General features: G+C 48.7%; 1 protein-coding gene across 2 annotated transcripts; it reads right to left on the reverse strand.

Moving 5' to 3' along the window:
• Positions 1-2,000: 2,000 nt before the first annotated feature.
• Positions 2,001-25,072, reverse strand: pla2g4f.2 (phospholipase A2, group IVF, tandem duplicate 2). 2 transcript variants are annotated; one of them, XM_080508068.1, is made up of 18 exons: positions 24,855-25,072; positions 22,952-23,083; positions 22,413-22,453; positions 22,287-22,329; positions 21,904-21,958; positions 21,698-21,819; positions 21,302-21,391; positions 20,893-20,927; positions 20,669-20,807; positions 17,873-18,009; positions 17,570-17,792; positions 17,376-17,493; positions 14,141-14,278; positions 13,940-14,047; positions 13,426-13,605; positions 12,706-12,878; positions 5,732-5,918; positions 2,001-2,548 (listed from the first exon to the last, which is right to left on the reverse strand). In XM_080508068.1, the coding sequence occupies exons 1-18, from the start codon at positions 25,068-25,070 to the stop codon at positions 2,340-2,342; spliced, it is 2,346 nt and encodes a 781-aa protein (XP_080364194.1). In that variant the 5' UTR covers positions 25,071-25,072; the 3' UTR covers positions 2,001-2,339. The 2 variants fall into 2 exon arrangements, with proteins under 2 accessions (XP_080364194.1, XP_080364195.1); XM_080508069.1 differs by lacking the exon at positions 5,732-5,918 and having other exon boundaries at positions 2,425-2,548.

Consider the following 25,072-nt stretch of genomic DNA (forward strand, 5'->3'; position numbering starts at 1 on the left):
TGTGTTGCACTGTGTGAGGCCTGAGGCACTGTGGAGGTGGTAACACCAGATACGGACTGGTTTTCTGACCCCCCCCCCCCCCCCCCCCCCGACCACACCTGTGCAATATTCATCCTATCAACTCAGCATCTTGATATGCCTGTGAGGTGGATGATTATCTGGTCAGGACAAGTGCTCACTAACACACAACAAGACACGTTTGTCTACAACATTTGAGAGAAATAGGTCTTTGGTGTTTAAAGAACCGGTTCAGTGGCGCCACCAGCTGGAATCCTGTACACACCGTCCGTACAATTTTCTTGAAGGTGTGAAAAAAAAAGTTAAAGCCTGGGCTGCTGTTTCTGTATTCCCTCCCCCCGTGGCCCAGGTTGCAGTCCTGTGGATGAGTTAGCCCCTCCCCCTGGAGGATCTGTCCTATCAGGATGTAGCCCCTCCCCCCTGGAGGACCCGTCCTATAAGGATGTAGCCCCTCCCCCTAGAGGACCTGTCCTATCAGGATGTAGCCCCTCCCCCTAGAGGACCTGTCCTATCAGGATGTAGCCCCTCCCCCTGGAGGATCTGTCCTATCAGGATGTAGCCCCTCCCCCCTGGAGGACCCGTCCTATAAGGATGTAGCCCCTCCCCCTAGAGGACCTGTCCTATCAGGATGTAGCCCCTCCCCCTAGAGGACCTGTCCTATAAGGATGTAGCCCCTCCCCCTGGAGGACCTGTCCTATCAGGATGTAGCCCCTCCCCCTGGAGGACCTGTCCTATCAGGATGTAGCCCCTCCCCCTGGAGGATCTGTCCTATCAGGATGTAGCCCCTCCCCATGGAGGACCCGTCCTATAAGGATGTAGCTCCTCCCCCTAGAGGACCTGTCCTATCAGGATGTAGCCCCTCCCCCTAGAGGACCTGTCCTATAAGGATGTAGCCCCTCCCCCTGGAGGACCTGTCCTATCAGGATGTAGCCCCTCCCCCTAGAGGACCTGTCCTATCAGGATGTAGCCCCTCCCCATGGAGGACCCGTCCTATAAGGATGTAGCTCCTCCCCCTAGAGGACCTGTCCTATCAGGATGTAGCCCCTCCCCCTGGAGGACCTGTCCTATCAGGATGTAGCCCCTCCCCATAGAGGACCTGTCCTAACAGGATGTAGCCCCTCCCCCTGGAGGACCTGTCCTATCAGGATGTAGCCCCTCCCCCTGGAGGACCTGTCCTATAAGGATGTAGCCCCTCCCCCTGGAGGACCTGTCCTATCAGGATGTAGCCCCTCCCCCTAGAGGACCTGTCCTATCAGGATGTAGCCCCTCCCCATAGAGGACCTGTCCTAACAGGATGTAGCCCCTCCCCCTAGAGGACCTGTCCTATAAGGATGTAGCCCCTTCCCCCTGGAGGACCTGTCCTAACAGGATGTAGCCCCTCCCCCTGGAGGACCTGTCCTATCAGGATGTAGCCCCTCCCCATAGAGGACCTGTCCTAACAGGATGTAGCCCCTCCCCCTGGAGGACCTGTCCTAACAGGATGTAGCCCCTCCCCCAGCCTATAGAACGATTTGCCCCTGTCCCTCCACACACTCAACTCCACAAGCTCTTTTTAAAATCCTGTCATCAATGCATCAAAACCCTTTTTAAAAATGATTTCATGTAACCGAAGTGTCATTAATAAAACTGCATTTATTTGTTTTTGTAATTTTACCATGAGTTCTTTTGAACCGAAATGTGTTTTTGAATATCACTTATTCTGTGTAGAACAATGTTTGAAGGAATTTCCCTGTGGGAGTGATAAAGTATTCATGTGTCTCCCACTTAGATCCTACGAAGATCAAGCCTGTTAATGTAAAGTGAAGAGAGAACACCCATTCTTCATGATCAATACCATCAATACATTGTGCTGCTGCTGCTTCCAGCAGTCTTTGTACTTCTAGGACCGACACTGAGTCGTTCAAGACCATTTAAATGTTTCAGATCTCAAGTGTTGATAATGCCTGCTGAGGGAAAACTGAAATTACAAGTTATGAGATTGATAAAGTGAAACAACCTTTTATTGAATATGCAGGATAATAAAAGAAGCAAATGTTCACAAACACACCGTCACACTTTATCTGGTTTCAGTTGTGGCTGGATGTCAAAATATCAACTTCGCCAATAACTTTCAAACATCGTCCAACAACTAACGTCATGTTTCATCAAAGCAGAAACCCAAATAAGTCAACGGCCGAGCATTTCTCAAGTCTCAACCCTGAATGTGGTTTCATCAAGCTGGGCTTCATAGGATCACTCACTTCAATATTTCCAACCCAAATCAATAAAGGTTTGAATTTTGAACAAAAAGCATGCAGAGTGTTTCCAGCGGTGCTGCTGGTTCAGATCTGGGACTCCTTCTTCTTCAGGGCCTTGCGGAGGACCTCCTGGATCTTGTCCGTGTTGTTTAAGATGTTGTAGGTGGTCAGGTGGAGGAGAGCGGAGTAGTCCTCCGGGGAGTAGGTGAACTTGTTGGTCACGTAGGGGGAGTCTTGACTGCTCACGTCCACCTGGCCGGCCTGCAGCTCCTCCTGCGTCTCTCGCTTCACACCTGGAAGTCAAACCGTGAGGACACAGCCAATCACTGCCAATGCTTCAGGAGAAGTTTCACCAGAGGGGGCGCCATTCTCAAAATACTGATTTGGTACCATGTTGTTTATCATTACGGTTTTGTCAACAGAGGCTGATGGACCAGATCTGACACAGTACTTTACACGCTTGAAGACATTTTAAACCCAGAGAGCCCCTGTCTCCTCCTCCTCCTCCTCCTCCTCCTCCTCCTCCTCCTCCTCCTCCTGCCACCCAGAGTCTCCTCCTCCTCCTCCTCCTCCTCCTCCTGCCACCCAGAGTCTCCTGCCACCCAGAATCTCCTCCTCCTGTCACCCTGAGTCTCCTCCTCCTGCCACCCAGAGTCTCCTCCTCCTCCTGCCACCCAGAGTCTCCTCCTCCTCCTCCTCCTGCCACCCAGAGTATCCTCCGCTTGTCACCCTGAGTCTCCTCCTCCTGTCACCCTGAGTCTCCTCCTCTTCCTCCTCCTGCCACCCAGAGTATCCTCCACATGTCACCCTGAGTCTCCTCCTCCTGTCACCCTGAGTCTCCTCCTCCTCCTCCTCCTCCTCCTCCTCCTCCTCCTCCTCCTCCTCCTCCTCCTCCTGCCACCCTGAGTCTCCTCCTCCTGTCACCCAGAGTCTCCTCCTCCTGTCACCCTGAGTCTCCTCCTCCTGCCACCCAGAGTCTCCTCCTCCTCCTCCTCCTGTCACCCAGAGTCTCCTCCTCCTGTCACCCTGAGTCTCCTCCGCTTGTCACCCTGAGTCTCCTCCTCCTGTCACCCAGAGTCTCCTCCTCCTGTCACCCTGAGTCTCCTCCTCCTGCCACCCAGAGTCTCCTCCTCCTCCTCCTCCTGTCACCCAGAGTCTCCTCCTCCTCCTCCTCCTCCTCCTCCTCCTCCTCCTGCCACCCAGAGTCTCCTCCTCCTCCTCCTCCTCCTCCTCCTCCTCCTCCTCCTGCCACCCAGAGTCTCCTCCTCCTCCTCCTCCTCCTCCTCCTCCTGCCACCCAGAGTCTCCTGCCACCCAGAATCTCCTCCTCCTGTCACCCTGAGTCTCCTCCTCCTGCCACCCAGAGTCTCCTCCTCCTCCTCCTCCTGCCACCCAGAGTCTCCTCCTCCTCCTGCCACCCAGAGTATCCTCCGCTTGTCACCCTGAGTCTCCTCCTCCTGTCACCCTGAGTCTCCTCCTCTTCCTCCTCCTGCCACCCAGAGTATCCTCCACATGTCACCCTGAGTCTCCTCCTCCTGTCACCCAGAGTCTCCTCCTCCTGTCACCCTGAGTCTCCTCCTCCTGCCACCCAGAGTCTCCTCCTCCTCCTCCTCCTGTCACCCAGAGTCTCCTCCTCCTGTCACCCTGAGTCTCCTCCGCTTGTCACCCTGAGTCTCCTCCTCCTGTCACCCAGAGTCTCCTCCTCCTGCCACCCAGAGTCTCCTCCTCCTCCTCCTCCTGTCACCCAGAGTCTCCTCCTCCTGTCACCCAGAGTCTCCTCCTCCTGTCACCCTGAGTCTCCTCCTCTTCCTCCTCCTGCCACCCAGAGTATCCTCCACATGTCACCCTGAGTCTCCTCCTCCTGTCACCCTGAGTCTCCTCCTCCTCCTCCTCCTCCTCCTCCTCCTCCTCCTCCTCCTCCTCCTCCTCCTCCTCCTGCCACCCTGAGTCTCCTCCTCCTGTCACCCAGAGTCTCCTCCTCCTGTCACCCTGAGTCTCCTCCTCCTGCCACCCAGAGTCTCCTCCTCCTCCTCCTCCTGTCACCCAGAGTCTCCTCCTCCTGTCACCCTGAGTCTCCTCCGCTTGTCACCCTGAGTCTCCTCCTCCTGTCACCCAGAGTCTCCTCCTCCTGTCACCCTGAGTCTCCTCCTCCTGCCACCCAGAGTCTCCTCCTCCTCCTCCTCCTGTCACCCAGAGTCTCCTCCTCCTCCTCCTCCTCCTCCTCCTCCTCCTCCTGCCACCCAGAGTCTCCTCCTCCTCCTCCTCCTCCTCCTCCTCCTCCTCCTCCTGCCACCCAGAGTCTCCTCCTCCTCCTCCTCCTCCTCCTCCTCCTGCCACCCAGAGTCTCCTGCCACCCAGAATCTCCTCCTCCTGTCACCCTGAGTCTCCTCCTCCTGCCACCCAGAGTCTCCTCCTCCTCCTCCTCCTGCCACCCAGAGTCTCCTCCTCCTCCTGCCACCCAGAGTATCCTCCGCTTGTCACCCTGAGTCTCCTCCTCCTGTCACCCTGAGTCTCCTCCTCTTCCTCCTCCTGCCACCCAGAGTATCCTCCACATGTCACCCTGAGTCTCCTCCTCCTGTCACCCAGAGTCTCCTCCTCCTGTCACCCTGAGTCTCCTCCTCCTGCCACCCAGAGTCTCCTCCTCCTCCTCCTCCTGTCACCCAGAGTCTCCTCCTCCTGTCACCCTGAGTCTCCTCCGCTTGTCACCCTGAGTCTCCTCCTCCTGTCACCCAGAGTCTCCTCCTCCTGTCACCCTGAGTCTCCTCCTCCTGCCACCCAGAGTCTCCTCCTCCTCCTCCTCCTGTCACCCAGAGTCTCCTCCTCCTGTCACCCAGAGTCTCCTCCTCCTGTCACCCTGAGTCTCCTCCGCTTGTCACCCTGAGTCTCCTCCTCCTGTCACCCAGAGTCTCCTCCTCCTGTCACCCTGAGTCTCCTCCTCCTCCTCCTCCTGTCACCCAGAGTCTCCTCCTCCTGTCACCCAGAGTCTCCTCCTCCTCCTCCTCCTGTCACCCAGAGTCTCCTCCTCCTGTCACCCAGAGTCTCCTCCTCCTGTCACCCTGAGTCTCCTCCTCCTGCCACCCAGAGTCTCCTCCTCCTCCTCCTCCTGTCACCCAGAGTTTCCTCCTCCTGTCACCCTGAGTCTCCTCCTCCTGCCACCCAGAGTCTCCTCCTCCTCCTCCTCCTGCCACCCAGAGTATCCTCCGCTTGTCACCCTGAGTCTCCTCCTCCTGTCACCCTGAGTCTCCTCCTCCTCCTCCTCCTCCTCCTCCTCCTCCTGTCACCCTGAGTCTCCTCCTCCTCCTCCTCCTCCTGTCACCCTGAGTCTCCTCCTCCTGTCTCGCCTCCTGGTACAGTCATCTGAACTCCTGCAGTGCCTCCTTCTCCTCAGGAGGCGACTTCAGGACTCAGAAGATTGAGAGCTGTCCGTCCCGTCAGAGAACCTCCACATCACAGCAGAGCCAGCACATGTTCACTCACCAGGACTTTTATATTGTTTATAGGAGATGTTGACGAGGGGGAAATGCATCACGATGGGGGCTTTGGGGTTCTGCTCATCCTCAAAGACGTAGACCTCCTGCTGTGGCTCCTTCTCCAGACTGGAAAAGTCTGCTCTGGGGAAGGGGATGTGGTGTTCCTTACAGTAGGCCGCCGTGTCCTCCACCACCTGTAACGGCCACAGACACTGGCTTGAATGGCTTCTGGGTGATTGTAGAGCAGCTGGACGGGGACGACATGAAACATGTGTGTTTTCTCCTTCATGATGTTTCCCTCCAGAGGACTAGATTCTTCTAGGGAGCAGGAGGTGATGCCTCCACAGGTCGCTGCGGTGCCTCAGTGTCCATGAGCAGGGTGCTAAACAAAAGATATCTCCCAGTGGAGGGAGAACGCCATGCATGACGTTTCCATAAGCGTTGGAATGTTTGTGTGAATGGATGAATGTGAGAAACAATGTGAAGCACGTTGGGGCTATCGGAGTAGAGAAATTATATCGACCTCCCTCCCTCTCAACCCCCCCTGCTTTACTTCACCTTACTTCACTCAACAATAGAGACCAGTAGGAGGGGCCTAGGGTGGTTTGTCCAGGCTACTTCACTGTGGTCTGGCCCCTCCCCCGACTTTGCACCACCTATCGTTTTAACTACAAAACGTGATACGTCACTGATCTCGCCAATCAGCACTGAAAGTGCTTATAGAAGAACCAGGAGACGGACTGTAACAGTGGTTTGGACCAGGAACCAGGAGACAGACTGTAACAGTGGTTTGGTCCAGGAACCAGGAGACGGACTGTAATAGTGGTTTGGTCCAGGAACCAGAAGACGGACTGTAATAGTGGTTTGGTCCAGGAACCAGGAGACAGACTGTAACAGTGGTTTGGTCCAGGAACCAGGAGACGGACTGTAACAGTGGTTTGGTCCAGGAACCAGGAGACGGACTGTAACAGTGGTTTGGTCCAGGAACCAGGAGACAGACTGTAACAGTGGTTTGGTCCAGGAACCAGGAGACAGACTATAACAGTGGTTTGGACCAGGAACCAGGAGACAGACTGTAGCAGTGGTTTGGTCCAGGAACCAGGAGACGGACTGTAACAGTGGTTTCGTCCAGGAACCAGGAGACAGACTATAACAGTGGTTTGGACCAGGAACCAGGAGACGGACTGTAACAGTGGTTTGGACCAGGAACCAGGAGACGGACTGTAACAGTGGTTTGGTCCAGGAACCAGGAGACGGACTGTAACAGTGGTTTGGTCCAGGAACCAGGAGACGGACTGTAACAGTGGTTTCGTCCAGGAACCAGGAGACAGACTATAACAGTGGTTTGGACCAGGAACCAGGAGACGGACTGTAACAGTGGTTTGGTCCAGGAACCAGGAGACGGACTGTAACAGTGGTTTGGTCCAGGAACCAGGAGACGGACTGTAACAGTGGTTTGGTCCAGGAACCAGGAGACGGACTGTAACAGTGGTTTGGTCCAGGAACCAGGAGACAGACTGTAACAGTGGTTTGGACCAGCAAAAAAGGAGACAGACTGTAACAGTGGTTTGGACCAGGAACCAGGAGACGGACTGTAACAGTGGTTTGGTCCAGGAACCAGGAGACAGACTGCAACAGTGGTTTGGTCCAGGAACCAGGAGACGGACTGTACCAGTGGTTTGGTCCAGGAACCAGGAGACAGACTGTAACAGTGGTTTGGTCCAGGAACCAGGAGACAGACTGTAACAGTGGTTTGGTCCAGGAACCAGGAGACGGACTGTAACAGTGGTTTGGTCCAGGAACCAGGAGACGGACTGTAACAGTGGTTTGGTCCAGGAACCAGGAGACAGACTGTAACAGTGGTTTGGTCCAGGAACCAGGAGACGGACTGTAACAGTGGTTTGGACCAGGAACCAGGAGACAGACTGTAACAGTGGTTTGGTCCAGGAACCAGGAGACGGACTGTAACAGTGGTTTGGACCAGGAACCAGGAGACGGACTGTAACAGTGGTTTGGACCAGGAACCAGGAGACGGACTGTAACATTGAGTCTCCTCGTAGCTCTTTCTGCTTTTTCACGTCTGTCTTGTTTTAGTCCGGAGCCGCGGAGTGGCCAGAGAGAAAATAATAATAATGTGAATACATTTTATAAATAGAAAACACGTGAATGAGTTCACGGCATATTTTCCAACATTTGGGTATGACAGTGAATTTCTGCTCCTTTCACTATATTTCTGGACGTTGTCTGAATCAAAAGCTTCAACATCAGGAGGAATGGAGGTGTAGAATGATAGAATGTAGCTCTACAGCCGTTTATAGTGGAAACCTACGTAAACACACTGATTAAAGTTCTCTTTCACATGAAGCCATTAAAAGGCTCATTTTATGGTTAAAAACCCAGCTTTCATTTCCAGTATGTAGTTTGTTTAGGAGTGGCTGATGAACCAAAAGTCTGGCTTCATTAAAAAGTTCTGGTGTAAAAAATAGCAGAGTTTCTCAGAGTGGAGCGCTGCAGCCTCACACTGCCTTGCTCAGTGGCTCCGCCTGCGGTCATAACGTGAAACAAGACATGGAAGTGAAGTTAGTTGGAGTGATGTTCTGATGAAAAGTGTGAAAACAATGGAAAACTGCTTCTAAAGTCTATATCTCATGCAGCTGAGAGCGCAGTGGAGGAGCTCTGCTCCTGGAGAGCCGTGGTTCCGTGATCATTCCCTTCTATTATTAATCTCAGGGAACAACTGATTACATCGTTCCAATGCTTTATTTTAATTGTTTTCTCGATAACCACTCCGTGTTTGCTGGTGTTTTCAGAAAGCCGGTTCGGGTCTCTTCTGCCTTGTAGGTAGCAATAACTCCAGCAGTACTTCCACCCCCACCTGATTACCCTGATGACCCTGGCCTGGTTCCTCGCTGGCCCAGGAAAGAAGTGGAGCCAGTGTAGCCCCGGTTTAGCTTCTGTTAAGAACTGCCTTTGGTGGTGGAAAGATAAAGAACTGGTGCTGACTCTGGCCCTGGCTCTGAACTAGAACCTGGTTCTTTCCGGTGGAAAAGCCTCCTTAGTCACGAAGGGTCTTGAGGGGATAAGCTGGCTTCCGGGGTTCTGCTACTCGGCTGTGGCAGAATGCCCGGGCCTCCACTACCCCACAATTTTAAACCGCACCTTAGACACATACATTGCATCCACCCAGCACCTCCCGCATGCGGTCCCACCCCGGTCTGAGGCAAGTGCTTGAAAATGATGCCACTATCTAGATAGAGCTGCTTTGGTTGGTTTAATATAGGAAATCATGTTACTGTCTAGATAGAGCTGCTCAGGCTGGATTAATCTAGAAAATCATGTTACTGTCCAGATAGAGCTGCTCAGGCTGGTTTAATCTAGAAAATCACGTTACTGTCTAGACAGAGCTGCTCAGGCTGGTTTAATCTAGAAAATCATGTTACTGTCTAGATAGAGCTGCTCAGGCTGGTTTAATCTAGAAAATCATGTTACTGTCCAGATAGAGCTGCTCAGGCTGGTTTAATCTAGAAAATCACGTTACTGTCTAGATAGAGCTGCTCAGGCTGGTTTAATCTAGAAAATCACGTTACTGTCTAGATAGAGCTGCTCAGGCTGGTTTAATCTAGAAAATCATGTTACTGTCTAGATAGAGCTGCTCAGGCTGGTTTAATCTAGAAAATCACATTACTGTCTAGATAGAGCTGCTCAGGCTGGTTTAATCTAGAAAATCATGTAACTATCTATTCCAGGGGTCGGCAACCCGCGGCTCCGGAGCCCCATGCGGCTCTTTGGTCCCTCCACTCCTTGAGCCTCCGTCACACTGCAGTTCATCCTGGAGGCACGTAAGGAGGCAAAGCCACCCAGACAGGGACGTATGGAGGCAAAGCCAACCAGAGAGGGACGTAAGGAGGCAAAGCCACCCAGAGAGGGACGTAAGGAGGCAAAGCCACCCAGAGAGGGACGCAAGGAGGCAAAGCCACCCAGAGAAGGACATAAGGAGGCAAAGCCACCCAGAGAGGGACGTATGGAGGCAAAGCCACCCAGAGAAGGACGTAAGGAGGCAAAGCCACCCAGAGAGGGACGTATGGAGGCAAAGCCACCCAGAGAGGGATGTAAGGAGGCAAAGCCACCCAGAGAGGGACGTAAGGAGGCAAAGCCACCCAGAGAGGGACGTAAGGAGGCAAAGCGCACCTCAGAGCACAGTCCTGCTACAAAGAGTGGTAAAATGTAGGCGGGTCGTGAACGACGCAGTGATGTAACGTTATTACGCAACAATAATGGCATGAAGAATGTAGACTTGCGGCTGCAGGTCATGACAGCGGCTCAACTGGCATCTGCAGTTTTACTGTGAAAGGCACAGGAAGCTCCCAGCTTCAGACACCAGTTGACCTGCAGCCGCGATTCTACGTTCTTCATGCCATTATTGTTGCAATGACGTTACATCACTGCGTTGTTCACGACCCTCCTACATTTTAACACTCTTTGTAGCGCTCTGCTTTGGCGTTTCAATCTATTGATACAGTGGCCTACAAGTTATCCTGTTACTCATTGAAACGTTCGATTAAATCTGCAAAGCGCAGTTACGGGGACAGATTAAAGGGTTATTTAGATTTTGACCCTCGCCGCATGTGGAACGGTATAAAAGCCATCACGTCCTGGAAACCTAGTGCTGGGAAAACTGCATCTGTTGGCCAAGCTCTGCCAAATGAGCTTAACACATTCTACTGTCGCTTTGAATCTGCGGATGCCTGTCCTGCTGTATTCCCTGATTGTTTCAATCAAGGTGCCTTCACCGTGACTCAGGAGGAAGTCAAGCGGGTCTTGTCCAGGACCACAGTCCGGAAAGCCCCAGGCCCGGACGGCATCCCTCCTCGTGTCCTGAAACTGTGCTCTGAGCAACTTGCCCCTGTTTTAACAGACATTTTCAACCTGTCGCTAAGGAACTGTACTGTGCCGAACAGCTTTAAAGAGTCGACCATCATCCCAGTTCCTAAGAAAACTCCTGTGTCTTGCCTTAATGACTATCGTCCTGTGGCCCTCACGTCTGTTCTTATGAAGACTTTTGAGCGGCTCGTGTTGGACTTCATTAAGAGCCAGATCCCTGTGAGTATTGACCCGCTCCAGTTTGCTTACAGACAGAACAGGAGTGTTGAGGATGCCATCTCCTTTGCTCTGAACTCTGTGTACAGTCACTTGGACAATAGCAAATCTGTCGCGAGAATGCTTTTCATTGATTATAGCTCTGCTTTTAATTGCCTTGTCCCAGGTAAACTGGTTGAAAAGCTCATGTCTCTCGGTTTGAGTGTTGCCATGTGTAAGTGGATTTTTAGCTTTTTAACTGACAGATCTCAGAGAGTGAAAATCAATGACTGTTTTTCAGATGTTGTTTCTGTGAGCACCGGATCTCCTCAGGGATGTATTTTGAGTCCTTTGCTTTTTACCTTGTACACTCACGACTGTGTGTCTTCCTCTGACTCTAACTTGATAATCAAATATGCTGATGACACCACCATCATCGGTCTCATCAGTGATAATGATGATTCCTCTTATAGAGCAGAGATCCAAAAGGTGGTTAAGTGGAGTAAAGCTAACAACCTCCAGCTGAACGCATCAAAAACATGTGAACTGGTCTTTGACTTTAGCCGGAACAGTTCTCACACACCTGTCATTATTGATAACTCCCAGGTGCAGATTGTAGAGGAGTGCACGTTTCTCGGTTTAACTCTGTCTAAAGACCTGAAATGGGTCAAAAACACTAACCGGGTTGTTAAAAAAGCTCGTCAGCATCTCTACTTTCTGCGTAAACTTAGAGAATTTACCACTAACTCTAAGATTTTGCTTAATTTTTATCGTTGCACCATTGAAAGTTTACTTGTTGGCTCTGTGACTGTGTGGTTCGGTAACACCACAGACAAAGAGAGGAGAGCTCTAAACAAGGTGCTCCACTCTGCAAAGACGACTGTGGGCTGTGAGCTTCCTGTTCTGGAAGTTCTTTATAAATCCAGACTTTTAAACCGAGCACTTGGAATAATCAATGACTCTTCTGGCCACCCTGGAAAAACCTTGTTCCAGCTTCTTCCTTCTGGCAGAAGATATCGTTCGCTGAGATGCAGGACATCTCGATATGCCAGCAGCTTCTTTCCACAAGCTGTTATCAGTCTAAACAGAGCACTTTTATGAATGATCTTGCACTTTTATTGAAACTGTTTCAGTCCATCGATTTCACAGTATCAATTGTTTACTCTTCTGTTTGTTTTATTTCTGTACTTTTATCTTGTTTTATTTATGTACTTTTAATTAATGTTGTTTTATGGCTGTACCTGTCTTGTGCACACTGGGGACTTTTACAAATGTATTCCAATGTGGTTTTACTGCAAATGGCAAATAAAATGAATCTGAATCTGAATCTGAATCTGAATCTGGGTGGCTTTGCCTCCTTACGTCCCTCTCTGGGTGGCTTTGCCTCCTTACGTCCCTCTCTGGGTGGCTTTGCCTCCTTACGTCCCCCTCTGGGTGACTTTGCCTCCTTACGTCCCTCTCTGGGTGGCTTTGCCTCCTTACGTCCCTCTCTGGGTGGCTTTGCCTCCTTACGTCCCTCTCTGGGTGGCTTTGCCTCCTTACGTCCCTCTCTGGGTGGCTTTGCCTCCTTGCGTCCCTCCAGGATGAACTGCAGTGGGACGGAGGCTCAAGGAGCCACAGTGGAGGACCAAAGAGCCACATGGCTCCGGAGCCGCGGGTTGCCGACCCCTGATCTAGATAGAGCTGCTCAGGTTGGTTTTATTTCATAATTCCGAGTCTGACTCTGAGTCTCTTCCTGTTGCAAGAGCAAAAACTGTTGTGATATCAGAAGCTCTCAATCACATCATATTATCTGCCCAAGCTGCCCAACAGGACAAGGTGGTAAAAAAAAATACATTTTTAAAAAGTGAAATTTCTTCAAGCCCAAATATATTCGATTGTCTAGCCAAAAAGGAAGTGTTTGACCTTCAGGAAGCGCTCTTTGTCCCAGGGGTAGCCCAGAGAGATGATCACGTCCACGCCCCTCTCTGGCCGCAGCACTGGCACGCTGCCTTGCTTGATGGCATGGCCGGCATCCACCGGGTGCAGAACGGTGTCGCTGGGTGTCAGGCGGCTCGGGATGGCATCAGGATGCAAGTCTGCACGCACGCACGCACGCACGCACGCACGCACGCATGCACGCACGCACGCACGCACACACACACACACACACACACACACACACACACACACACACGGACACAGGCTGCTGTTTATGTAAATCCATCGGTTGTATTCTTCTAACTGTTTTCAATGTCTCTGGGTAATATTGGGTAATAAGTCATTTTTGCTTTTGATTTTTGAGAAGAATGAAATAAATGAAACAGGTGGATGGTAAACTTTTACCCAATATATCACTAAAAGAATCAAATGTGTTTGGTACAGATTTTTTCTTCACTCTAACAATGTTTTTGTCAAAATCTAATGAGATCTTATCAAGTCTGATTATTTATTATTAAAGGAGCATTTCTTCAGTTTTGCCCACTGTACCTTTAAACCAATAGCCGAGTAGAGTACAAACTCAAGTTCACATAATGGCACTACATTTTTTAAGATAAAGAGAAGTTGAACTAACAAAGTGCTTTCTGCCGGCAGCTCCTGCTCTTTGCTCTGAACTTAAGGCATGTGTGGTGTTTCATGGCTGACCGTTGACTGTGTTAAAGTTGCTGTTTTCTGTGTAGTTCCAGCGCAGCGAGAAACCACGTATGAAGTTGAACATCTCTGCAACGACTGCTTCATCCTGCAGAAAGTCAGACACCTCGCCCGCAGTGTCTGACGAAGGGTTAATGACCACCGTGTCCAGAGTTGAAGGTCCAGAGTCCACTTCTGAAAATTAAAGTCACTTTTCAGTACGAAGGGGAGAATGTGTTTCTATAAAGTGCTCCTTTACAGTAGATATCATGTTGGCATAATCTGATGGAGTCCTGTACTAGACTGTGTTAACAATATTGTACTGTTTTACTGAGAGTATTTCAACATCACCTGAAGTTGGAAGCATGGAAATCAAGAATAAATTGATTGAACACAAAGTCAACAAAATGATCAGTCCGGGAAGAGAAAGAGCACGGTACTCTGGAGGTATGAATCCCAAAGTATGCTCTCGTGGACGACCACACGTTGCTGTCGTGCTTTGCAGCTTGGGGTTCTTCCAGCTTCGTACCTGTGACATCGACGTCGACTTTGAGACGGGAACTCCACGGAGCGTCTCGGCCTGTGAGCAGCTTCCACAGCTGGGTGATGGACAAAGAGAAGTTACTGCTCCATATTCCTGGACAGAGGAAGACACAAAGTCAAGCATGGATGGAATTTTCTTCATAGTGGTGAGGTTTGGTCACATCTTGAATGTAGGCCAAGGACTTACCGAGCAGATAGGTGATGCGGAGCTCTGGGAGTTTCTTGATAACGTGGCCGAGGAAGAATTCACTTCCAAAGTTCTCTGCTGGAACGAACGCTCCGTACTTGTGGAGGCCAACCTCGTAGGGGGTGAATTCAATCCACTCTGTCGACACATCAGTGTGCAGGTCAGCTTGTTTGACAGCTGCTTGTGGTTTTGATGCATCTGTTTGTTTGTTTGCTTGTTTGTTTGTCGAGGCGTAATGTCTCAGAACCTTGATCGGGTCAACATTACGGTGGACTAAGTGACACCAGTGGTGCCGCCAGGCTTCAATTTCAAAGTACGCCCACCCAAAAAAGGCAGAGCTGAAGAGGAGGAAGACTGAAGACTTGTTCTAAAGACACAAAAAGCATCAAGCTGCACATCCACACTGAAAACACAAGATGTGACTCATAGACGTCAATCAGCTTCAGTGTCAGACTTCAACAGAGGGAACCTTTAATTTGAAACACTAGTTGATGCTAGAGAGGAAAAGAATGTGCTATTTGTCAAATAAATTATTTATGACCCTAAACCCTTTGATGTCCTGCTCAAAAAGGGGCGTGGTCGAGGGGGGTGGAGGTCATAAAGTCACGTTTTACTACGTACTACGTACTACTACTACTACTACTACCTGTGAATTAAACATTTAAACTAAACCTTAAATTAAAAGCCTGTTCTCTTACATAGCTGTATTCAAGAACTAGATTTAAATTCTTCAGAGTAATCTTTAAACAGTTTAGAAAAAACAAAAAAAAACAACCCTCTTTGAAGCTCTCATCAGAACCCTAATAAACTAATTTAGGAAGTTGTAACATAGGTGCTAAGTTCTTCAAAGTAACCGTTCAGAGGTTGACTCTAACATCAGACTGATTAAGACCACGTATATTGAGAATTAAACATTAAACTGTTTTAAAACATCACCTAATACAGATAATAAACATTTAAAACATCCCTAATACAGGTATTAAACTATTTAAACCCTTGTATACGTCGAAATTAAACTATTTAAACCCTTCAGGATTAAACAAAATAACCTTAATTCAGTAAAAAAAAAAACTTAATTTAAATTTGGAAGTTCCCACGCTCCACCTGCCTGTTTCTTCAAAACAACCATAAACTGATTAGAACCTCCTAAAACAACCATAAACTGATTAGAACCTCCTAAAACAACCATAAACTGATTAGAACCTCGTAAAACGGCCATAAACTGATCAGAATCTTGTAAAAGGGCCATAAAAAACCCATTAAACGTGACTTTATGACCTCCACCCCCCTCGACCACGCCCCTTTTTGAGCAGGACATCAAAGGGTCTAGGGTCATAAATAATTTATTTGACATATAGCACATTCTTTTCCTCTCTGATGCTCCGCTCTCCACTGTAGGATCACCTGCTGGTGTCACAGAGAAGAAGTCTACTTCTTCTGCTCTAATTTAATACTGCGGTGGAAGTGTGTTTGTGATGCACTGCCCCCTGCAGGTTGGGAGCAGGAGCCGCTGGTAGTATAAATCACACACATGTTTTCTCATGCCGATTCCTCACTTCTAAGTTCCGCAGGTCACGCCTGTGTGTCAAGCATAAAACAGCCTTAATGCTCCACAGTCGAGTTCTGCTGTCGCCACTTTGACTCCACTTTGGGGGCTTTTCCACCGGAAAGAACCAGGTTCTAGTTCAGAGCCAGGGCCAGAGTCAGCACCAGTTCTTTGTCTTTCCACCACCAAATCCAGTTCTTAACAGAAGCTAAACCAGGGCTACACTGGCTGCACTTGTTTGTTGAGCCAGAGAAGAGCCAGGCCAGAGCTAGACGTGTCATCAGGTGGGGGCGGAGTTACCGCCGGAGTTTTCGCTGTTTGAAAGGCGGAAGAGACGTGAACCAGCTTTCTGAAATCTACAACGAACAAGGAGCCCCGGAGTGGTTATCGAGAAAACAATTGACCGCAGGCGGAGCCACTGAGCAAGGCAGTGTGAGGCTGCAGCGCGCCACTCTGAGAAACTCTGCTATTTTTTACACCAGAACTTTTTAATGAAGCCAGACTTTTGGTTCATCAGCCACTCCTAAACAAACTACATACTGGAAATGAAAGCTGGGTTTTTAACCATAAAATGAGCCTTTTAATGGCTTCATGTGAAAGATGTATCACGTTTTGGAGTGACATAATGACGTGGCTCTCACTTGGCTTCATTAAAGGTGGAAAAAGAACCAGTTCTTTGGTGGTGCTCATTGAAGAACTGGACCTGACCTAGCTACGAGTTCTTTCTGGTGGAAAAGCCCTGTTTGTCATCATCGAGGTTGTGGTTACTGAATGTTCACTGTCCCCTGGTGGACTGGATCATCCTGACCCTGAAGCCTGAAGACGACCTTGTAACGTCTTCCTGTCTGTTGCATCTGGAAGCTTTTTTAGTTCAGTCAGAAAAGTCTTTTCAGCGAAAACATCTTTGAGAAGCTTTCATTAACGGAGAAACTACTTACATCAGACTATTGTTTTGACCTGTTGGACCTGAGGTTTGTAATACATTTTTTTAAATGGCTCTTTGTAAGCAGATCATTTCATAATGGTCATTAAGGGAGAACAACTTGTGTCGCAGCAGATTAAACTCATTCTGTTGCTTTTTAAATGATTCTTCTAACTGGTCTCAGCTAACTCACCACCCGTTGGATTGTTCACCCTCCAAAAGTCAGGACGATCTAGATTTTATCCACTGCAGAAAAGCTACTTTACTACTGCTGATGTGATGTTAGTTATGCAGTTCATTTAGAAATCCAGAGAGTTTGAAAGGCATGTCCTTTCAGACTCTGTCCTTTCATTGTACATTTGTGTTTGCTGAGCTCCTTCCTCCACAGCTTCTGGCTGTGACGCCACCATACCATCTTCTCCACTATGGTTTGACATTGTTGAGGCATTTCCTGCACAGAAAGTCAAACCTTGCTTGAGTTAAATGTTTTAATCAACGTTCCTCCTGCTCCTGGCGGCTGTTTTGAAACTCTTCCTCCTTTTATAAGTTTGTGTTTTCAGCATTCTTCATGAAAAGTACTAATAAAATGAAACCTAATCAATAGAATATGTTGCAGCTGCTTATCACAATGTTGTTGAATCTTTATGTTTATTTCAAATGTAAAGGTTCAACTCTTCCAGTGGTGTTGGTCCACATCACACCATTGAGTTGTAGTATGAGAACAGCTCATGAAAGCAGTAAAGACACAAACCAAACAGGATCTTTACCTGGTTCACTTCGTCTGCCTTGTAAGTTCTCCTTGAGGTTGACAGCAGCATAGATGGGCAGAGGGTTCTGACCTTCATTCACTGCCATCTGCTGGTCAGAGAGGGTACTGCTGACTTCCTGCGATTACAACAACATGATGTGACACTTGGTAGCATTTAAACTATTTGTACAAGACTAACATTCATCTTCTCACCTTCCCAAAAACGATCTGCTCCACAAAGAGTCCGGCCAAATCAATGAGGGATGAAATGTATCCCTGCTCCTTTTTCTTGGCCATCTCCGTTCTGTAGTAATGCAGCTTCTCAGGTGAGAAGAGGCCCAGCACGCTCTTCGTCATCTGTTCTTCCTCTGCTGAGATGACTTTGTTTAGGTCCTGCCGGGACCAGTTTGCATCCTGATACAGAACTGACAACGCCCTGTCCACCAACAAACACCCTGACGTTACTTCCCTTTGGACTTCCTGTAAAACAACTGAAGGTCTCTGCTTTTTCCTCACCAGGTGGATCCAGAAACACCAGTCAGGTAAGTGGCAGCATCCAGCAGCCCTATTTCCTTCAGACCCCTCAGACTACCCAGCAGGCCCGTCATGGCTCGGGACCCTCCACCTGAAGCCACCAGGGCGATGGTTGGCACCTGGACACATGGGGAGTCACACAGGGATTCACCGCTGACGTTAATGTGGATTCCAAAGGAACAACATTGAAACTATTGTATAAAAGGTTGGTGGAACTGTGTGGGGATCTTAAATGTCTGGATGAGTACTACAGTTTGTCTTTCAATATTTGTAACAGGTACATTGAAACTAGTTTAGTCAGTTTTGCTTTCAAATAAACAGTTTCAATGGTGCAGTGGGAAGCTCTACTGCTCACAGCAAGAACATAGTATCCAACGTATCATTACATTTTTACCTGAGCATCCATCCATCCATCCATCCATCCATCCATCCATCCACCCACCCACCCACCCATCCATCCATCCATCCATCCATCCATCCATCCATCCATCCATCCATCCATCCATCCATCCACCCACCCACCCATCCATCTATACATCCATCCATCCACCCATCCACCCATCCATCCATCCACCCACCCATCCATCTATCCACCCACCCATCCATCCATCCATCCATCCACCCGTCCATCCATCCATCCACCCATCCATCCATCCATCCATCCATCCATCCACCCACCCATCCATCCATCCATCCATCCACCCATCCATCCATCTATCCACCCACCCATCCATCCATCCATCCACCCGTCCATCCATCCATCCATCCATCCACCCATCCATCCATCCATCCACCCACCCATCCATCCATCCATCCATCCACCCACCCATCCATCCATCCATCCATCCATCCACCCATCCATCCATCCACCCACCCATCCATCCATCCATCCATCCACCCGTCCATCCATCCATCCATCCACCCATCCATCCATCCATCCATCCACCCCTCCATCCATCTATCCTCCCACCCATCCATCCATCCACCCGTCCATCCATCCACCCGTCCATCCATCCATCCACCCATCCATCCATCCATCCACCCACCCACCCATCCATCCATCCACCCATCCATCCATCCATCCACCCATCCATCCATCCATCCATCCATCCATCCACCCCTCCATCCATCTATCCTCCCACCCATCCATCCATCCACCCGTCCATCCATCCACCCGTCCATCCATCCATCCACCCATCCATCCATCCATCCATCCATCCATCCATCCATCCACCCACCCATCCATCCATCCATCCATCCATCCACCCACCCATCCATCCATCCATCCATCCATCCATCCACCCATCCATCCATCCATCCATCCACCTGAGTTTCTCCAAGACCAAATCTAAGCTCTAGTCTGTCCAGAGTCCCTGACCATCCTCAACACCTCCTCCTGGTCTGTGGACAGTTTGATCTTCCTGCCACCCAACGGTCTCTGGAGGACGGAATCCCAAATGTGTGCGAGAGGGTGTAGGCAGACGCAGCAAAAACATGTCAGCAAGGTAAAAACATTCTTGCTTCACTTGTCATTAAAACAGAATCTATACTATAAGTTTAAGAACCACACAAATGAGCATAATTCAGCAATGACCAGGGCAGATCTGTGGAAATTGCCCCCAGCATGGTTCGTTTTCCAGGTCAGGTGAACATATGGTACCCTCCCAAATCCCAAGAACCCACTCTACTGGTAGGGCAGGCTTAGTGCTCCTCTCCAGCTGTAAGGCCACACTATACCAGGACTACAGGTGGCAGCACAACAGAATCCGGTGAGAGTTCACAGTGTCAGAGCAGATACAATGTGAACAAGACTTGCTCACCAACACTCCAGACCATCCACTTATTGAGGCAGCAGGAAGTGGCACCATCAGAAAGTGTCTCAGCTGGACGGAGGGGACAAGTGGACTATAGAGTGGACCTAGACCAGCTGAGGAACCCTCATGGATCAATCAAGTGTGGAGGAGGACGGGGAAGAATCAGAGGTGGTTGTCGAGCCTTTAGAGGCGACACCAGAACCCAGCTAACGCTTCCCCAAAACCCTCAGTTCCAAAGCAAAGTAGATCTCAGAAGACCTGAGGGAGGCGGTCCCGTCCAAGTTCTGGTTCAGCAGAAAAGACAAGGTGAGGAAAACCTGGATCCGAGTGTCTGCTGCAGGAAGGAGTCTCTGCTGCCACCTGAACAAACACAGAGTCTCAACTGGTCTGAGACGAGAGCCTCAAGTCTGAGCGTGTTTCCTGTTGCACAAGCAAACAGTGAACCATCTTGAGTTGTGATCATTTATTCCTCTGTGGTGCCATTTGTTGCTTTCTGAGACGTGGCTGGAAATCTAAAGCTGCCAGGGCCAACGTTCAGCAGAGTCCATCCAAACTACAAGAGTCTGCTTCAGAGGACCACAAGAGGAGAGAAAAAGGCCAAAAACAATGACCAGGGACTCCAAAAACAATGGAATGTGTAGAAAGTGGAAGAAAGGAAAATGGAAAGGAAAATCACTAAAATAGAATCAAAGTAATTAATCATTTAAAAAAAAGTTCAAATAGTGGACACTTCTAAAACTGCTCACGTTGTAATAAGAACAGTTCAAACCACTAGCAGTTAAAAAAAAAAAAAACAGCTTCAAACAGCTGAACAGGAATGTACAGCAGAGCCATATGAACATACATCTGATCAACAGGTGAATTTCCTTTTGTGGAAAGTGAAGAGTCCCTGCAGGGTGCCAGCGTTCAGCCCAACACACCTCTCGTATTTCTATTTGAAGAGTTCAGTAGAATCTTGCTGTACCTTACTGGGGTCCAGTGGAGAGGAGAGGGACAGACTCTTCTCCAGAGCCTTCCCCACCAACACCTTCCTCTTCATCAGGAACTCTTTCTCCTGCACTGGGAGCTCATTATCCATCCGGACGGCGAGACTTTCCTCCAAGCTATTTACAGTACAGAGTACATATGACAAACATGGGAGCACAATCTGCTTCCAGCTCAACAGCAGCCACCAGGTCCTCTCAGTACCTTTGCTCTGCTCGCAGGTCCACTTCCACTCTTTCCTGGAAAAACAAAATATCATGGCACACAAAGTCACAACTCATCATTCCCATCATGCTTTTCAACAATGTCTGCTAAGAAAAAGCCACTTGATACCTCATGTAGCCCAAACTCTATTATTAATGCCGACAGTGATGTGGAGGATGATGGAGGATGATGGAGCCTGTTTATATGTGCATTTAAATTATTAATAGCTGGAATTGATTGTTGGGTTTGTTAAAAGCACCTAGGACTGACTGTGTTGTATTTGGTGCCATATAAATAAAGCTGAATTGTATTGAATGGTCTTGTTTCTGTTCAGCTGCAGTATTTATTTTGGTGAATGTTTCCAGTTGTTGGAGAAGCAGCAGCATGAGACGCAGTGATCAGGACTCACCTGGCCGACACTGAGAATGACGGAGCGTGAGCATCGTGGGGGTAGGGGGGGGAGTTCGACAGCAGAGTCCAGAGGAGCATCAGCAGCAGACTGACGGACACCAGAGAAAACAACCACAGTCATGAGGTTCTGACGAGGCCAATAAGTTCTTGATATAAAGATGAGGAGCCCATTCCCTGTCTTTGAGAACCCACAGTCAAATCTAGACAGACTTTCAAATCAATGCTTTCTGCTCCAACTCTCACTACACTCTTGGTCGTTAGTTTGAGGCTGACTGACTTAAAGAACAATGACAGACTTTTTCTCTTTATTATATATTCCGACAGATTTCATTGAAAATGTATTAGAAGCTGCTAAAGTGCAGGCAAGATGTTTCAGAATGCTGCTGGAACTCACCAGGACTCCCAGTTCCCTCTCCAGGTCTCTGTTGACGTAGAAACGCAGGTTCTTCTCCTGGGAAGTGAATCTCTGGGTGTCTTTATAGGCCCCCCTCACCGTGAGAAACTTGTCGGTCAGACCTGGTGGCGAGAAGAGCAGATGCAGCAGAGGCTCAGCAGGGGGTGGAGGTGGCTCAACACAAGCGTCCAGCAGTGAGGACCTACAGTCGATGTTCTGCTGGTTCCTCATGGTGAACTCCAGCACTGAGAGCGGGGCAGCCTGCGGGACACAGCCAACAACCAATCAACCTGGGGAGGGGATTTTAACTTGGGACCTTCTCACTGCTCCTCCATGCAGCCCAAATACTTTTTTCAGTCATTGTGTTATCAATATGTAATAAAAACCTTTTGAAAATCATGAAAGTGATCAAAATGACGTTGAATTCTATAGTATTGATCTCTACTAATACTAATGGTGTGAATAACATGAGATTCATCAGAAAAGCAACCACCAGGAGATTGTATCTTGGAGTCCAGCAGTAAACATGACCAGTTCTGTAGAGACTCATCAATCTGTGGGTATCAGTTTCAATGTGACGGGACGTTACCATGATGATGCCGTTACTGAAGTACTCCTGAGGGGCTTCGTCGCTGCCAGCAGAGAAGAAAAGGATTCTTTCAGAACCTTTAGTATTCAGAAGTATGATCATGAGTACAGAAACTTGTGTCCAAACCTCTGGACGGGATCAAACTCCATCACAAGTTTGTCGTCTGTCTGTGAGAGAGAGGATGAGAGAAAACTTCATACAACCTCACGTCTTCAGAGAGCAGCTGAGTCAGCAGAATCAGCACACAGTCCACAGTTTGTTTTGGGTGTTGTCTGTTTGATTACTTTAACTGGGAAAAACCAAATTAATTTTCTAACAAGCGCCTGCATTTGTACAACAGAGGATGCTGAAAGTAAAGATGAATTATTTCCCTGGTTGCACTTCTTGTCTGCTGCAGGTGGCTGGTTTAAGACTCGGCTGAAAAATCAACTAGATGTCTTTCCAGAAAGTGTGCTGGAGTCGCAGCAGGCAGGAGATTCAACACTCTGCACATCAGAACAACTGAGTGCAAGGAAGATTTTGTATTCCTCGCATATATTCCCTGACAAAAGTTGAGTTTGAGTGAAATCCTTGTTTCAGAGCCTCCAGTTCATTTCTCACACTGCACTTCGATCACCATGGAATCAGACTTTTGTCTTGAACTTGTGTGTTTCATAGTGTTTTACCTCGGTGTTCAAGCCAAACACCCTGGTGTCCTTCTGTCCCTGGCACAGGTTTCCCAGGTCGAACAGGACGGTGGAGACATGGTCATCAGAGGTCAACCAGTCCTCATCATGGATCTGGATCTCCAGAACATTCTGGACACACAGCAGACCACGGTTGGCCTTTTTACCTCCTTTCAGATTGATGGAACACAAAACTCTGCTGAAAAGAGGTCCAGATTTTATTTTGAAAACACTTTAAAATGAAATCCAACATTTCATTGGTTGACAGAAAGACTGTCTCTCTCATCTCACCACACAAACACAAATTATCCCCGTGAAATAAGAGACGGAATCGTTTTTGAAATGAACAGTTGTTCTGTCCGGATGACTAATCGATTCAACACTTAAGTGAGGTTTGACGTACGAGTGTCACATTTCTGAACAGTTTGAGATTAACATGCACCGGGCTAGGGTTAGGATTAACTCTGGCTGTGTGCTCAGGCTAGGATAAACTCTGGCTGTGTGATCAGGTTAGGATGAACTCTTGCTGAGCGATCAGGTTAGGATTAACTCTTGCTGAGCGATCAGGTTAGGATTAACTCTTGCTGTGTGATCAAGTTTGGATTAACTCTGGCTGTGTGATCAGGTTATGATTAACTCTGGCTGTGTGATCAGGTTTGGATTAACTCTGGCTGTGTGATCAGGTTAGGATTAACTCTGGCTGTGTGATCAGGTTTGGATTAACTCTGGCTGTGTGATCAAGTTAGGATTAACTCTGGCTGTGTGATCAAGTTAGGATTAAGTCTGGCTGTGTGATCAAGTTAGGATTAACTCTGGCTGTGTGATCAGGTTAGGATTAACTCTGGCTGTGTGATCAAGTTAGGATTAACTCTGGCTGTGTGATCAGGTTAGGACTAACTCTGGCTGTGTCATCAAGTTAGGATTAACTCTGGCTGTGTGATCAGGTTTGGATTAACTCTGGCTGTGTGATCAAGTTAGGATTAAGTCTGGCTGTGTGATCAGGTTTGGATTAACTCTGGCTGTGTGATCAAGTTAGGATTAACTCTGGCTGTGTGATCAGGTTAGGATTAACTCTGGCTGTGTGATCAGGTTAGGATTAACTCTGGCTGTGTGATCAGGTTAGGACTAACTCTGGCTGTGTCATCAAGTTAGGATTAACTCTGGCTGTGTGATCAGGTTTGGATTAACTCTGGCTGTGTGATCAGGTTAGGATTAACTCTGGCCTTGTGATCAAGTTAGGATTAACTCTGGCTGTGTGATCAGGTTTGGATTAACTCTGGCTGTGTGATCAGGTTAGGATTAACTCTAGCTGTGTGATCAAGTTTGGATTGACTCTGGCTGTGTCATCAAGTTAGGACTAACTCTGGCTGTGTGATCAGGTTAGGATTAAGTCTGGCCTTGTGATCAGGTTAGGATTAACTCTGGCCTTGCGATCAGGTTAGGATTAACTCTGGCTGTGTGATCAAGTTAGGATTAACTCTGGCTGTGTGATCAGGCTAGGATTAAGTCTGGCTTTGTGATCAGGTTAGGATTAACTCTGGCTGCATGATCAGGTTAGGATGATCACAAGTAAGAACACAAGTCAACTGGTAAGACCTGTTGAACTGCATCCATCTCCTCTTCTCCTCCTCCTAAAGAGGAAAAGACTGAGCCTGTCCCAGCAAGGTCACACAAAACAGTTACTGGGTATATCGAGTATCCTGAGTATCCTGAGCATATTGAGTATTGAGTTCTTGTGTTGTTCAGGAAGTGGAAGAGGTTCGCTCTTTCTCTTTCAGAGTGAGAAGCATCCTAAGTAGAAGTACAAGTTACACTCTGCTTTACACCTTTCCTCCCCCTGCTCTTTCAGCCAGTCCACTGACATGAGCCAGAAGTTGGACCACCAGGTGAGAAGATCTCGTACTTTGAGTAAGATGGGGATGCGGACGCTGAAGGATTCGTTCCACTCGGGCTGGTTTGTGTTGGACACAGTCTTGGTGCGGAACGTCTTGGCTGAGGCCGTTGGAAGGAACAGAGTCACGTAGCAGTCCAACTTTGAAACTGGAACAGAGACAAACCAGGTGAGCAGTGATGGGAACTCTCTCCACTGAGGGTGAGGGAACCTCTGGCATCTGTTCATCA

This window comes from Blennius ocellaris (genome assembly GCF_963422515.1).
Source record: "Blennius ocellaris genome assembly, chromosome: 13".
Taxonomy (NCBI): Eukaryota; Metazoa; Chordata; class Actinopteri; order Blenniiformes; family Blenniidae; genus Blennius; species Blennius ocellaris.